General features: G+C 31.3%; 1 protein-coding gene across 3 annotated transcripts in view; it reads right to left on the minus strand.

The window, feature by feature from the left end:
* Positions 1-15,911, minus strand: part of LOC127737712 (tetratricopeptide repeat protein 14-like) — a 31,167-nt gene extending 15,256 nt beyond the window's left edge. For all 3 annotated transcript variants that reach the window (XM_052248564.1, XM_052248563.1, XM_052248562.1), the window contains exons 1-8: positions 15,799-15,911; positions 7,156-7,299; positions 5,903-6,015; positions 5,131-5,207; positions 4,453-4,575; positions 4,204-4,288; positions 3,072-3,163; positions 638-675 (exon numbers count right to left, since the gene is read on the minus strand). In XM_052248564.1, the coding sequence (XP_052104524.1) occupies positions 638-675; positions 3,072-3,163; positions 4,204-4,288; positions 4,453-4,575; positions 5,131-5,207; positions 5,903-6,015; positions 7,156-7,295 (668 nt within the window). In that variant the 5' untranslated portion in view covers positions 7,296-7,299; positions 15,799-15,911. The remainder of the gene's footprint in view (positions 1-637; positions 676-3,071; positions 3,164-4,203; positions 4,289-4,452; positions 4,576-5,130; positions 5,208-5,902; positions 6,016-7,155; positions 7,300-15,798) is intronic.
* Positions 15,912-17,287: the final 1,376 nt, after the last annotated feature.

A 17,287-nucleotide genomic window follows, 5' to 3' on the forward strand; every position in this document is an offset into this window, starting at 1 on the left:
AATAAAAGATTTAGATCAAACCCTACTTTTAAAATTGATTATGGGCCATTATAATAATATTTATTGATATTTGTCTAACTTTTTATAGATGAAGACAATATTAATCTTATTTGATAAGTTTGGAACACTTTTTCTTTATCAACATTTATAATAGGGTTCAAAGCCAAATATACTTAAGATGCATGTTGACATTCATAAACAATAGCAGCTTAAAATTGAGGAGGGCAGGCTATTTTTCATTTCAGTTTTACTGTTTTTGAAATGAACTAGATGATTAAAGTAAGATTAAACAGGAAGAGAATGACTAAGATTTTCTTTAATATACTACTTAACCTACAAAGTAGAAAATCCTGTGCTTTGAATGAGGATCAGAAATGTGAGAACCATTTCCAATAAGCAATTTACCTATATTTGTATGAGAAGACTTCTAAGAGAACAAAAAACAAACTCTCTATAATAAATGAAATATTCATTTATGACAGCAACAAGTACTTGTATACCTGTAGTTTTTGCAAATCAGCAACAAATGTCTTGCCAAAACGACTTGTAACGGTTTGAATATGCTAGCCAATTTTTTCCTCACAACATTTGCAATATGACTTTAGGCTGAATACCCGATTGTTTAAGATGTACCTACCTATACTGAACAGGAAACTCATCTTCATTAATCAAAGCCTACAGAAACAAAAATAAAATTGTAATAACAAACTTAGCTAAAACCAAGACCACAAATTAGGTAAGGCATGACACCACTGAAACTTAAATAAAAAAGGGCAGAATAAGGGTGTAACCATAATAATTTGCCTTTGTAAAGGTTGCTGCAATATTTGGTCAGTAGGATCATTCAAAATAATTTTACAACTGGAAATATTGAAAGGAATTGGATGATTCTTTGTAATGAATGTGCATGAAATATGTGCCAACTGACATTAAGCAAATTTACAACAATCTTTTGTTGATGACAATCCTTGTATGAAGATTCAAAGCTATGATGACTTGAAGAAAGCAAAGAATATTTGTGAAGAACCATATCATTTACTTTTAAGGCAATTTTTCACGTAAAATTTTATTCATATATGAACTTTCAAATGAAGAGTGCTTTATTTACGACAAATGTAAATGCAGTTGGGGACTGCAGGAGCACCTCTGGTCAAACTTTACCATTTTGGCTTCAATTTAATGTATAACAAGAATGTGTCCATAGTACACAGATGCCCCACTCGCACTATCATTTTCTATGTTCCGTGGACCGTGAAATTGGGGTAAAAACTCTAATTTGGCATTAAATTAGAAAGATCATATCATAGGGAACATGTGTACTAAGTTTCAAGTTGATTGGACTTCAACTTCATCAAAAACTACCTTGACCAAAAACTTTAACCTGAAGCGGGACAGACAGACGAACGGACACACAGACCGAAAAACATAATGCCCCTAGGTGGGGCATAAAAAAACTTATCAGTGATGCTGGAATCAAACAAGAGGCTCTCAAGAGCCTGAATCGCTCACCTGTTATTTTTTGCTTAAATCTTTCATCAATGATTATTTTTGCTTTTTAATATATATTAATGAGTGGCTTAAAAATTCCATTGAGATGTTCTTTGTATCTGTCCTATTTTCTTCAAAAACAAAGAAATACATTTTACCCCTATGTTTCATTTTAGCCGTAGTGGCTATGTTTCTTGACGTACAAGAAAATAAAATACAAAATTTATACTAGATATACTGAAACTCATTCAGCCCAAGTTTGGCTGAAATTGATTGAGCAGTTTCAAAGGAGAAGATTTTTTAAAGTAAGCAAACTAGATGAACAAATTGTGAAAAATTGTCTTTAAAGGGCAATAACTCCTAAAGGACACATTTGACAATTTTGGTCATATCAACTTATTTGTAGATCTTACTTTGCTAAACATTTTTCAAGATAATAACCAAAAACTGCAAAATTTCCTTAAAATTACCAATTTAGTGGCAGCAACCCAACAATGGGTTATAAGATTCATCTGAAAATTTCAGGGCTGATAGAACTTTACCTTATGAACACTTTTACCCCATGTCAGATTTGCTCTAACTGCTTTGGTTTTTGAGATATAAGCCAAAAACTGCATTTTACCCCTATGTTCTCTTTTTAGCCATGGCGGCCATGTTTTTTGACGAAACAGAAAATAAAACACAAACTTTATTCTAGATACCCTAAGGATTATTCAGCTTAAGTTTGGTTGGAATTGGTTCAGTGGTTTCTGAGGAGAAGATTTTTTAAAGTTAAAAAACATGATAAACAAATTGTGTAAAATTGTCCTTAAAGGGCAATAACTCTTTAAGGGGTCAATTCAAAAATTTGGTCATACAAAACTTGTTTGTAGATCTTACATTGCTGAACATATTTGCTGTTTTCAGTTTATCTTGATCATTAATACTATTCAAGATAATAACCAAAAACTGCAAAATTTCCTTATAATTACCAATTTAGCGGCAGCAACCCAACAATGGGTTATTAGATTCATCTGAAAATTTCAGGGCTGATAGAACTTTACCTAATGAACACTTTTACCCCATGTCAGATTTGCTCTAACTGCTTTTGAGATATAAGCCAAAAACTGCATTCTACCCCTATGTTCTATTTTTAGCCATGGCGGCCATGTTTTTTGACGAAACAGGAAATAAAACACAAACTTTATTCTAGATACCCGAAGGATCATTCAGCTTAAGTTCGGTTGGAATTGGTTCAGTAGTTTCAGAGGAGAAGATGTTTGAAATAGTTTACACCAGACAAATGACGGACGCCAAGTGATGGCTAAAGCTCACAGTTCCTTCAGAACGGTGAGCTAAAAAGCTAAACGGCCTAATAAAGTACGAAGTTGACAAAAATTCTGAAAGTAGTGTGAATTTGACATTGACTCTATAGACGATTAAGAAATGCAAACAATCAAGCTCAATATAAACTATTTTGAGAAAGTATATGGTAATTACTGGGACAATTCAATAAGATATTAAGGTAAAAAACTTAATCTGTCATAATCTTAATATGTTTTACAACTGATGTACAGTAGCTTGAATGTAGAAATAATACACACCAATTTAACATCTGAATTATTCTCTGGTAAAGATCTTTCCACCATTGATACAATCAACTTTTCTGTCTCAGGATTCACACTCAATACAACAGCTGAAAAATGATTGGAAAATCTAGACATTTTTAAACATTAATTATTTTATGATTGACAGCTTTATTTTTTTGGTACATGCCTTGTAATATGAAAGCCATGTCTGATTGCAGCTTTGGTAATCAACTATAATTCTTGAAATTGTCCGTTTATAAATTATTTGAAACTAAGGTTTCAACTCCCTCAGGCAAAGTTGACCTTAGATGGATTTGGCTACTATTTTTAGGTCCTTTTTTGTCATATAGCTCTTCAACTGTTTCGGTTCTTATACATTCTTGGCTTTCAAATATTTTGATTTGAGCTTTCATGATGAAGTTAAGGGCTATTCCATTAAAATGTATGTGGGATGGTAGGAAGGGACTTTCAAAATATCTATACAACCAAGAACCATTTTTTAGATAATTTTGCATAATGGTAATAGACGCATACTGAAAAAAGACCCATGACCCACATTCAATAATTAAAATTCCCTTCCTACCCTCCCACATAAATTTTAATGGAATAGCCCTAATCCAGAAAAGCACTTTGGATGCATGAAATTTATAAAGTGTTGTTTTCATTTTTTAAAGGAACAGAAACTATCTCATTTCCCCAAAATTTGTCAGATATGTGACCATATCATGATTCATCAGCATTCTTAATTTAATTTTTTATTTAATAAATGTTCCCCATTTATATTTTAAGAAAATATAAAATATGTTGGATAATGATTGGGACTTTCTAAAAATTTTTGTTAATACAGATCCTGACTATAGCTAAGTTTGGTTTGAAATGGCCTAGTATTTTCAAAAATGGTCATTGAAAAAAATGACTTACTGACAAAGGCTGCCAATCAATGGCAATAGCTCGTGCTAAATAGATTACACCATTTTTAATCATAGAAATATTTGAAAAATTATTTTGTCTTGTTCTATCTTATCTGCAGTATCTATGCAGCTTACAAGAAATGGAATTTGCAGGCATAATCAATATGAAATTTTTGTGATCGCTCCTGATTGGGATGGACATCTGACCAAAAGATAATTTTAAATACATTGCATACCTCTAACTTTATCTCTGACTTGAAATCCTTCTATAGCATCTTGATTTGGAAATAGCTTTGGTAATTCTTTAACAGGACAAAAAGCCTAGAATTATGAAATAAAAACATTTTACAAGATAAAGACAAATCTATACAAATAAGTTCTCTAATAAAATTGAAAAGAAATAAAAATCTGTCATAGCAACTGCAAGAGCTGAAGCAATAATCTCTATTATATATAGATATGCTTAATATTCATTGCTGACTTACAGATATTCTGAGCTGATCAATATCCCGGGATTTGCCACTGTCCAGACACAATAAGGTGATGACCAGTCCACTGTCCATTACAGAGGAAACCACACCTATTACTATGTCATGTTTCTCCACACTCTGAAATGTCAAGAGTTATAAATATTAATAATAATAAAGATATTAACAACAAAAGTCAAATAATGTGTGAATAGAATTAGGTTGAAGACATTCAAAACACATTTTGCTTTCTTTTTTCCTACAGTTTAAGTAATTTTATTTATAAGGCCTGTTTCCTGCCTCCAGACCTGCACTATGATTGAAAGCCAATTCTAATACATGTTATGGCCATACAGAATTTTTTTAAGAAATAACCTTTAATTTCATCGAGCAGACTGAACATCCTATTTCCATTGACTTATTTGGTCAAATGTGTGATAAAATTTACCAAAATGGAGTGAAAAAGTTGTCAAAACATTTGATCTTGCAAAAGTTCCATTGTGAATGCATGTTTTATCATGTGTAAATCAGAATCAGATTTGGAGAAACATGATTTTTCCAGATTTTGCCAATAAAAAACAAAATTTCCAACCAACCAACCTTTTTTTATGACTTGAGGCAGGGAACAGATATATCAAAATATGGTTTGGCCCATAGAAAAATTTAATTATCAACTAATTTAAATTAGGAACTTACATTAAAGAAATTCTTCCTGCATTCTATTTCTGGGATACCCATATAGGTCTCCAAAGGTGGCATCTTTGCAAATGTATCTGAAAACAAAATAAAAGTGGCTAACTATAGCAAATAATACAATCACACATCAGTCAGGGGCATTACTTAAACAAGTTATTTTTTAAATTAATTAAATAGGAAAGCTTTTAAGAAAAATTACTCAATTGAGTTAATAACATTTCAAAGTTCAATAAAAACATGGACTGTATGCAGGTTTTATGTATTTTTACATTATCTTATTACATACAATTAAAGTGACTAACTATAACAAAATTTACAATTGAACAAAATTGATACTGTAACAAAAACACAATTATACATTATTGACATATTTTTGACTTGTTTTTGACTTTTTTTCAGTTATTCAGAATCCTCTGGTTTTATCCCTGTAGTGCCATCACAAATTTTGCCCGCTAACCCCTACTTTTCTTTTCATAATTTTATTTCATATAGTTTAAAAGGCCATTTTTGAAAATCTTACAAAATGCTATTTTTTCATAGTCTCTGAAATGAAAAAGGTGCCAATATTGAATGTGTGGAGAATCATTTCCTGTCAAACTTTCAATGACTTATATCTCAAATACAGGGACACAGACCTTTCATTATTTTCTCCTTTTTTAGTTCTGTTTTTTTTTTGTATCTTAACAATTTAGAACAGTCTTTTAAAAAGCATGTTATTTTGAAACAGAGCAGCGAACATCCTTAAGCATATTTCTATCGAGTAACTTTTTACCTTCATAGTCTGAAGTCTTTCTTTCTTTTTCCTCTTTTTCTGAAGGTGTAATGAAGAGATAATCTGCTTTCTTTGATATAAACCTGCAAATCTTCTCCTTCAGTTCAGGATCCCTAAACATAAAATTTGCATTTATTATACTGTTATTCATAAGAAACTAAATGATATTTTCAAGATCTTCAGTTCATCTAATTTGATATATTACTATTGTCTTTAGTACACTTTACCTTAAATAGTAAAATTTATTTGTTAATTATTGTTAAAAAAACAATCACTCAATAAACTCTGTGAAGCTGCTTAAAAAACTTAATACTCAAAGACAAATTGTTATAACAAATCTAGCTCTTACTTACCCCATTTTATAATTTTATAATCAATAACTAGCATCAGTTCATAATTTTTTGTGTACAAAAGTAGGTTTTGAGAAGAGAAAATGCACAAGGGAGAATGTTTGCTTTGATGGTAACTTGTGTGAAATTGATTGACGACTGATCAATGTACAGTAACAAATTTTACATTCACTTTCAAGGTAATAAAATGCATGTTAATTAGAAATTAATAACATTGTACTAGATCAACATGTTGAGTCTAATTTGTAACATGCCAGCTAAGATGGTAACAGTCTGCAGAAAACATATTACCCTACTCAGCCATAATAAATTCAAACTTCAAGCCAACTGGTTTTGTTCTTACTACTTTATGAAAAGTGCTTGGTGGGAAGCACCAAAACAAACTTTAAAGTCTTTGGTTTGACCGAACAAGGGAAACGAAAAGCCACAACCTTTACTATGAATGTTGTAACATGAGACCACTGAGGCAGTTTCTTTTGTAAGCTAAGGGACCTAGTATTTTTTCAGGTAACCTGGATATGAGGCTTAATCTTATTATACATGTAGTCAGATTATTAAAAGTATTTTCCCTCCACCATTTTTCCATAGTAGCTGCTGAAGGCCATTCCTGCATGTTTTAACAGGAGTTATTTGGTAACAATGGTGAACATTTCATCATGGTACAGAACACCTATAATTGTGAAGATTGAAGCTTTTAATTGTTGCTTGTTCTGCCAAATAATTCATCTATATCCAGGACAGGAACAGTTGAACCATACATTTTACAATGTGGTAGATGAAGGGTTGAAGGTATTGACTGCCACCTCTGGATCATTGTTTCTAAAGAACCATTTGAGATGCAGTGTTTTAATACTGTATTTCACAGCATTCTAGTAAATCTCTTTCTTTAATAATTAAACTTACTGAAATCCTGGAGGTTTTTCTCTGTATTTTGATATATAATGAACTACATTCTCTGGAAAATGTTGATTTTCTTCTTTCAAATTTCGTATCAATGCTGGACCATTTTTCTGGACTGCATGTCCAAGAAGGAAAGAATCCATTGTTCTGAAGACAAAACAATGCAATCATACTGGTAAAGAGAATTTTAAATATTTAAAATTGCAATATTAATGTATAAAAGATTGATTTCATAAAAAAGGAAAGGTGTTTTGCTAAATCCAATAATAAATCAGTGCCTCACATCTTAAATTTAACTACTTTTTATAAATATTAACTGAAGAGCTTTTTATTAAAAGGTTTTTTTAATATCTATACTTAACTTAAGGCCCATCTTTGCAAAATAAATTGTTTTGCAGCTGTTTAAAGAAATTAACATTTATAACAAATCTGTGTCATTCTGTAGTTATTCTACAAATTTTAAACTTGTAAAATAATTTGAAGCATTTAACATTAGTTGTTCAGATAATTTTTTCACTATATAGGTTTAAGAAGGACCTGAAGCTTTTACAAATCAAAGTTTTGATAACAACATCAATACCTGGAGGTTTAACAAATTTTCTAGGGTTCCCATAAGATGGTTTCATTAGTCTTGGATTAAATGATCATCATTTTTTGAACTGCCGACTCCAAAGATGAAATTTTTTTTATCATTATCATATGTCAGCTTAATTTGATATTTTATCATTTAAATTTTATCAGGAGATATTAAAAATTTATTAAGGCATTAAGATCATTTACAAAGTCCTGGTCTGCCATGAACAAAAATGATGAGTCACTGAACAAAACTGAAAAAATCTCAGTGTGAACCCTCATTATCCAGAATTCCTAGAAAAAGGAAACGGTTAATGCAAGAATGAAGTGTTGATAATAAAGAGTTTATATTGATCTTTTTTAAGAATATATCTTTATTGTTCTTAAAATGTCTTTAATTTGGCATTATAAAAGTAAAGAGCTTCAACAATTTTATTAAAGATGCCAAATCAAACTATAAATCCAATGTTAAGCTACATCACTGAAAATCACAAACTTATAGTCTTCTTATACTAGTAACACAATCTTTCTTTAGATGATGTTAGTATTGCCATAATGGGTATGGATCCAGTTGTTGTTATAACAATAGCTTTGCCAACTTCACAGGGTACAACATCTGACAGACACTCTAAGACAAAGAAAATTCCTTCATATCTTTATGAATTTCCTCAATCATGTCCATAGTAAATATTCCATCAACTTCTTGCAGACTTAATCCTTCCACATCTTTTCAATATTTAAACATTCCATCAACTTCTTCTGTTTTGTCAGTAGTCTATCTGACAAAGTTTCTCAAGTCTTCCGTTTTTGTAAATTCCATCTCTAAGCAGTTTTCTTGTTTCAGAAATATCCAGTCCTGGAAAGGCATAAAGCAATAAGACATGTAAAATATCAGGACCAATAATTACAAATGTAATTCCCACATATAGAATTTATAATCGCTACATATATGTTACTTAGGACATTGTATTTATTTAAAGATTGATTGATTGGTGTTTAACGACACTTTCAGTACTATTGTGCTATTTCGTAACGGTTAATTTTTATTGGTAGAGGAAGTAGAGGTGCCCGCAGAGAACCACCAACCTTCGGTAGGAAAACTAACAATCCTAGTCAATTAAGATTGGAGTCAATGGCTATGTGCGGGATTCTAACTCACAACCTTAGTGTTGACAGGCTAGTGATACAGTAGTTAGACTACTTATACCCCTCAGCGTCCGAGACCACACTGTATTTAAAGTGAACACTGTTAAGTACTGTAAATTCAGAAATTATTGCTTGCATTTTAATTGCCTTTTTTGAACAATTGACACAAACGCTAGGTAAATTATTGCACACAAACGCTAGGTAAATTATTGCAATCTCAGGAAATGCTGCATACAAATAATGCTATCAAAATATAAAATGTGAGTTTTTGTTTTTGTGACACAATTTTTGCAATGATAAAACCATAGAAAAAAATTCTGACTGTACAGAAATTACATGTTTTTAATAATACTTAGAAAACATATTTATCAAGTTACTTTAAAATATTCATCTTTTCTTTTATAAAACATTTTTTGTTACATACTGTAAAGGCAGAAATTTTCGTGGAGGATTTAATTTCGTTTATTTCGTGGAAAGAATATATCCACGAAATTAAAACCCCCTCGAAAATTTAACCTAAATATAAGATCACTTCCAAATACTGGAAACCACGAAATTAAATCCCCATGAAATCTTATATAGAGACAAAACCACGAAATTTTAACCCCATGAAAATTAATGTTTCTACAGTAGCTAGTTAAAACATGCCTAATTAGGACAAATCTTTTAACACGATAGCAATGTACCAAGCTTTTAATTACAATTTAAAGGAGCATTAGCTTTCAAATTCATGTTCACCGATTTATAACCTACTAAAACGTATATCAAACTTACAAAAAGTCTAAAATGAACAATTAACAATGCATGGACTCGATAATATGTATCTGTATTTCCTGTGAATTTTAGTCCAGACGCCATCTAATTAACCATCGAGGTGACATCCAAAGACTGCCAATGGTCATATAACCCGATATAAACATAAATATAGATATAAATAAAAAGCGAACACATGCAATTGGATTTTTCTAGGTCTGTTTGATTTCATATTATAGATTAAACAAATATGTTAATCATCTTTTTAACCGTATAAGAATGAGTTTTTGTGGATCGAATCAGTCAACCAAATGATCTATCATTGTTTCACTTTCAATGTTGACATTCTTTTCCTTTTAATAGCTGAACACGCCTAGTTCATGCGTAACCCATCTCTAGCTAAGGAGTTAAAAAAAACATCACATGAATACGGATTCAATAAGGTCGAATTATTCACTTGCAAGTGAATAATTCACCAGGGATATTTCTTAGCTTATTTTGACAAAATTGAACAAAACTGGCTGCTAAAAGTGAATTATTATTTCACTATTTCACTTTCATTAATGATTGAACAAAAAAAAAATCAAATTTTAATTTTTTTATATCTCATAGCTAATGCCCCTTTAATTACATGCAATAAATCATGTAAAAAGAAATGTAATGAGAAAGGTGGACATTAAATGGATCAAAATTTGTAATTAGCAAGGACAGTCAAGTATATGGAGAGATATAGAGACATTTGAAATAAATAATTTTTGAATGGTCCAATTTTCTAGTTCTTTTGTGGTTGGATGGGTTTTTAAAAAGTTACCACTGAGATTAACAAAAATAAAAAGGTAAAACATTGGGTCTCCCTGGCCTTCCTGATGAGAAGGCATAATAATTCCCTTCATTTCGTTAAAAATGTAAAAAATTAAGCCTCCCTCACTGTTGACAAGTGGATGATGGTAACTGAAGTTACCACGATCCCAATATGGCGGAGGGGAATCCCCGTAAGATCTTTCCCTCTTAATGTCTTTGTTTTTACATAAATATGGCTAACATTACTCAGCCGTTCAGTTACCACGATCCCAATATGGCGGAGGGGAATCTCCGTAAGATCTTTCCCTCTTAATGTCTTTGTTTTTACATAAATGTGGCTAACATTACTCAGCCGTCGTTTGGTTATTAACGTTTGCATTGAGTCTGTAAAATATTAACCTTAAACAGCTGTCCGTTACTGAGAAAATTGAACACAATAAAAATGTGATGATGATGGTAACTCCAAGATGGGATGGTGGTAACTGTCGATCAAAATAGTTAGGAGATGATGGTAACTTTTATATAACACGAGGTTTCTTTTCAAATATACAGTGTTTAACATCACTTTACATGAAATGAAACACAATAACCCATCTTAACTGAAACCATTATATTGGAGTATAGACCAATACTAGCACAAGAGACAAAAATGTGTCGGGGAAACAAATTAAAATGTTTTGTAAAATGAAACTGTCTTTAATGCAACAATTTCACAAACAGTGTTGTAATACCAACTAAAAAATTATATAAAAGATATATGTTTCAACAAAGAATCAAATAATTAAACAAATGAAAATTCAAAAGGGTAAGCCTTAAACAGATTTATATGCAATTCCTGTTTCTTGTCAAAAATGAATAGATAGATATAGGAGTTTTATAAAAAAAAAAGAAAAAAGAAAAAAAAAACATTTTACTTTGAGGTACCGGTAATGAAGGAAAAATCAAAAGTTAAACATATTTCAAGAAATGCTAGGCATTAGAGAATGCCTTCTTAAGGCATCACAATATGGGGTGGGGACTTTTTTCGGGACTCCGAGATTAGGTGGTTTTAAGCTCGGAATTTCGAAATTGATCCTTTTGGGATAAGGGAATTCCTATTTCAAATTTCAGGATGTCAGGATTAAAATCTTTAAATTCGGGGCCTCTGGATTTCAAGCTTTTAAGCTTTGGATTTCGGGATCAGACCCCCTCCTCCCCTCCTCAATATAGTAGGTTTGGGAAACAGAAACAGGAAATAAACATATAATTGTGTTCAGCTTTAAAGTGAAACCAGAGAGGAATCTCTGGAAAACATTTCATACCATTCAAACTTGTCGGACACACATCCTTTAAATTGCATCATATTAATTACAACTATTAGGTGTATATGTCAGTTAAATTTGCAAATTCCTGAAACAAAATGTAAGCCCCAATCATTCCATATTTTTCATTTTCTAAGTTCATTGCCGGAAAGGTATTGTTTACCCTATTGATATCTCAAAATCATATCCCCACACATCCACATTTATCAAAGCATATAGTGAATAGAACTTATGATAAGAAGGAATTGTTTACACATTTTATGTTTTACATAAGTAAAACAGAAATTCTAGATGTTCTGTAATGAATATATTAAAAGCAATTATCAATTTTAAGGACTTTAATGGTGCAGATAAATAATTTTAAAATGAGTGTAGACCAGTGTACAATAATTACCACAATCAAGCTTCTTTCACTTTCGTTGGTGACTTCCATAATATTATCTTTTCAATAGAATACAAAAATATCAATGGTGAATATATATTATGAAATTGGTTATATTTTAAGATCCAGAACGATACTCAGTGTTGGATCCAAAAAGGGGGTGCCGGGGATTGACCCCCCCCCTTTTTATTGGAAAATTTGTCTTTTTCATGTGACAAATTGACAAAAAATGTTAAATAAGGTAGTAGCACCCCCCCCCCCCCCCTTTTCTGAGAAACCCTGGCTAGCACATCCCTCTTTTTTTCATAGTGTCTGGATCCGCCCCTGATACCGATACGTAGTACTCAAAAATGGGTCATAATATAGGACGAAATATGTAACGTAAATTAATTTAAGGGTGAGGGGGCCCATATATCACTGCTAAAACTGTACTTAGTTTGTCGTTTTATACAACCTTATAGCAAGTTACCACCATCCCAGAAATCAGTTACCATGATCTTTCAAAAATAACATGAACAGTTACCATCATCAACGTACTTTTTTCACTCTCTATTTTCTAAGTAACGGACAACTGTTTAAGATTAATATTTTAAAGACTCATTGCAAATGTTAATAACCAAACGACGGCTGAGTAATATTAGCCACATTTATTTAAAAACAAAGAAATTAAGAGGGAAAGATCTTACGGGGATTCCAATCCGCCATATTGGGATCGTGGTAACTTCAGTTACCATCATCCGCTTGTCAACAGTGCTCCCTGGACTTCCTTGATAAGAGAGCATAATAATTCCCTTAAATCAGTAGCATTTCATTGGTAGATCACAAAAAAGAACAACTTTTATAACAAATGCACGTCAGAACTAAGAGATAACTGCAATATTTACTTACTTTTTTTTTAACTGTTTCCTTCAGAAATTAATGTTCACTGTTTTCCTTGAAATATGTGTATACAGGCTTGGAAATAAAACGGTTTGGAAGGAAATTTAAATCGCTCCTTTCAGCCTTTTTCTTAATGTTTCAATAAATCTTTAATTTTATGTAAGCACTCTACAAAACAAAATCAAAACATTATTTAACTAAGTTAAAAGTTTTCCGTGAATATTGTCAAGATGACAATGAAGTTATAATTTTATTCTAGAGTTTTCATAAAAACAACAAAGAAAATCGATTTCATTTGCATATGCATCTGACTTTTTTTTTTTAATGTTGTTTGTGATCCACAAATATGCAAGTGCTTTCATTTCAATAATAACAAATTTTCTTAAAAATTAACTCTTTCTGATCACAATTTGAAAAATAACATGTACATGTACCATGATGTATAAATAATATACAATAAACAGGAATTTAGTATTTTGATAAAATGTGTCCTATATAAATCCTTACCTTATTGATTAACTTCTTCAATTTTTCAATTTCATCAAAAACAATGTGGGTATTGGAAAAATTACTGAAAAATAATTTGAAACCTCTTGCTGTTGACTAAACTGGGTCAAGGAAAACTAAAGTTGTGCCTTCAATAGTGAGATGTGTTCAGTAATTCTAATAATGGCATCAGTAAACCATAATTTTAAACAAGCAGGGCAAAAAAAAAAAAAAATATATATATAGTCACGCATCAATTATATTCTAAATTTCTAATGTATGGCAAAATATTCTTTTGTATTTTACTTATATTCTAACATGTATATATGTTGTGTTAAACATAAGGAACTTATACACTACAATAATGATTACAATACTTCATTCACATCTGAATGTGAACTGCTTGTGATGATACAACAGCGTTCTATAAATAAAGAAGAAAATAAAGTCCTAGAATAAAACTGTGTTCTATAAATAATGGAAAATCTGTTCAATGTTAATATTACAAATGTACATGCAAATGCATGCTAAGAACAAAGCCTTGAGTACATTTTATTAAAACTTTACATTAAACACAAATCATTTTTATTACACATCATTAGCAAACTTGTACATGTGCAATGTATGTATGAATGATATTGATAATAATGGAAGGAATAATTTTGTAGTTGCTAGACAGTCCAGTTGTAATTTCTATTTATCTTGATTTGTGGGTCTAAATAAAGTATATCATATTGCACCAGTTTAAAAATGCTAGTGCAGTTACCCTTTATAATAATATAGTACCAAATATTTCAACAACATTGACCATGTTCATGATGTTCATCCAATTCCTGATGGTCTGATGCCTGCAGTAAGGACAAACTACCATTACAGCAGTGTTAATTTTTTGTTTGCTTGCGTGCAAATATCTTTTTCCTCAGAAACACTCCAGTGCATATCATATTTCAAGGAAAGGAATAGAATGTAATATTGGTCAAGATACAATATATTTTAACTCATCAGAAACCCTACCTTTCTAAATTTATTACTATATTCATGTCCATTTGTAAGTATATCCAAGTTTCTTTTTTAAAGGAGATTTTTCTGTCATTAAAGCAATGCAATACATATATTTGGTGGCCTTTATATCATAGTAATAAGTCTCAAAAATAAAAAAATAAAAATTAGAGAAAACATTTCAGAATCTTACCTAAAATAAAGACTATAAATTCAGAACAACATACATTGTATTTATTAATCTATTCTAATTGCTACTTTGCTACACATTAGAACTATGGATGTAATAGACCAATTATTTTTCCATTTTGGCAATACAGTAAGACATTTTCTCTTAGGTCTTATATGAATGTCTGAGATGACCAGTTATGGTGGTTTAACAGGTTCAGGATTTTCTCCCAAATGGGTCATAATGACCCGGAAACATTTGTATTATTGCCCAATGGGATATAAATTTTGAATTTTTTTCTGTGCAAAAAATCTAAATTTTTTGAATGTTTAGATCAATAGTAGCAACTTTTGATAAGCAATTTCAACAGAAAAAAAATTAGTTGCTAGATTGATCCCTCTGAAAGCAGCATCTTCCACAGGATCAAACTCATTATCAATCTGGTATTCAAAAAAATTTCTAACCAAATGTTATTGCCTTTTCTGTTATCATTTACAGTTTGCAACATTTTCCCTTGATCGAATCCCCCCAAAAATTTTTGGACAGAACAATTATATCCCATTGGCAGAGTGTGGAAATGATATAGCCAACTTGACCGTCTCATACATTTGAATACCCAGACAAGTAATTATTTTTGTCTGGGTTGCTTGTGGACAAATAAAAAATTACCCTTGACAGAACAGTTTTAAGAATCATACAAGCTTAGTCAAGTACTACCGATATTTATTGGGAAATTCAGGGCAAGTAAAACTTGCCCAGGGACAAGTGCTCACAACAAATATTTCAACACTCCTGCATTTGGGTTTTTATATCCCAAATATTATAACCCATTTTGGAGATAATCCCCAACCTGTTTAATTGGTGATACAAGGATAAATTATTTACACGTCTATAAATGGGACAACAGTCTGCACAATTGGTGTATACCTGGGTATAAATTTATTGATTCAGTGGAATCGCCAGCATTTAGTTCATAACTTTATACTGCCGCAAAAATCCGATGGAGTCGGTTGTACACGAAAAGTCCGAGAAGCCATGCTTCATCTCGACATCTGTGTTTATGGCGATAAAACACTACCGTAAAAACTACTCGTGCAAAAAGAGGACCAAATTGCGAAGGAAAGGCTTCTCTTTACGATAACTGTAGTAATGCCTACCAATCGAGTTTCTATATCTGCATATTATTGTGACAAAAATAACATTTTTATAGATATTTTCAATTCTCCCTTGACAAAATAAATTATGAGAATGCTACCTCCACACTGGAGAAGCAAGGTCATCGGCTCACCGAAGTTTCCCGAATGACTCCGTACATTATCGACTGAGTTATAGTTGTTTGGTAAATTAAAAGGTAGTAGGGGAGCGGATTTTTTTCGCCCGACTTCTCCTTTTTGTAGTATATTTCACCAGGGACATACATATAGATATACTGTTCCCAGATTTCACGAATAAGACAAATCAACCTTTATATTAGGTTTTTAAAGAAATGCGAATTAATAGTGTTTAAAAATATATGAAAATAATCGTATCTTTAGCTAAATGCATTTTTTTTCATCTGTTATAAGAAGAAAAAAATTTAAACTAAAGCATGAAAGTACACCTAAATGTGAAAGGTTCACCGGATTTAGTTTTTCACGATAAGAATTTACCAATTTCAGTATTTTAACCAAACTGTCTCCAATAGCAGATATCTAAATAAACCGTTTTTATCAAATCAATATTTAATATTTCGTGGATTTTTCCAAAGAATTTATGAGAATACACCATTAGGATCTGATCTGATTATCACCTGCCATTATTATATTTGATGTGACTTTATTTCTTAACATATAAAATGCATTATAACTTCTAGATCTAGTGTATAAACATAATGGTATAAATAAGTATACAATATTAAAATATCACTAAAACTGTATACAAGATATGCGTATCCAGGTCTTCTATCTTTTCTAATATAAATCTTTATATAAATAGTCTATGCCGTATAGCCGCAGCCGGATTTGCACCCCTTGTATAGCAATCTGCGGTATCGATACTTTCCCAAAATGATGGTTTCTAGCATGTTATTTAAAAAAAAACAGGGTAATTCCCGAGTTTGTTTATTTTTTACTTAAATAGAATTTTTGTTTTTAGTAGAAATGTTCTTTAATTAATCTAACATATTGGTGGTAGTTGCCTTATAAAAATAAGTCAATTATACTTTTGAAATAAGGAGAAGTAGTAAGATTGTGTGGATTGTCAATGAGACGACTATCCACCAAAGTCCAAATGAAACGGATTTAAGGATCTATAGATCGTCGTACGGCCTTCAACAGTGAGAAAAAAACATATCATATAGTCAGCTATGAAAGGCCCCGACATGACAAAATGTGAAACAATTTAAACGAAAATAACAATGGCCTGATTTATGAAAAAAAGATAAACGAAAAACATATTTGACAGACAGCAACCTACAACAACTACGATTTGTTTTGGCTCCTTCAGGGTCAGACACAAATAGAATGTGGCGGAGATAAACATGCTTGTGCGCCCTCATCATTGTTTTGTAAACTGGTCCTTGTTTTGGGAAACTGAACACTTGTTTAAAGAGATCATACGGGGAAAAGACATTTGTCCAAGTAAACTTTACGAAAATAATTCTTATGG

Source organism: Mytilus californianus, unplaced genomic scaffold (genome assembly GCF_021869535.1).
Source record: "Mytilus californianus isolate M0D057914Y unplaced genomic scaffold, xbMytCali1.0.p SCAF_4, whole genome shotgun sequence".
NCBI classification, from domain to species: Eukaryota; Metazoa; Mollusca; class Bivalvia; order Mytilida; family Mytilidae; genus Mytilus; species Mytilus californianus.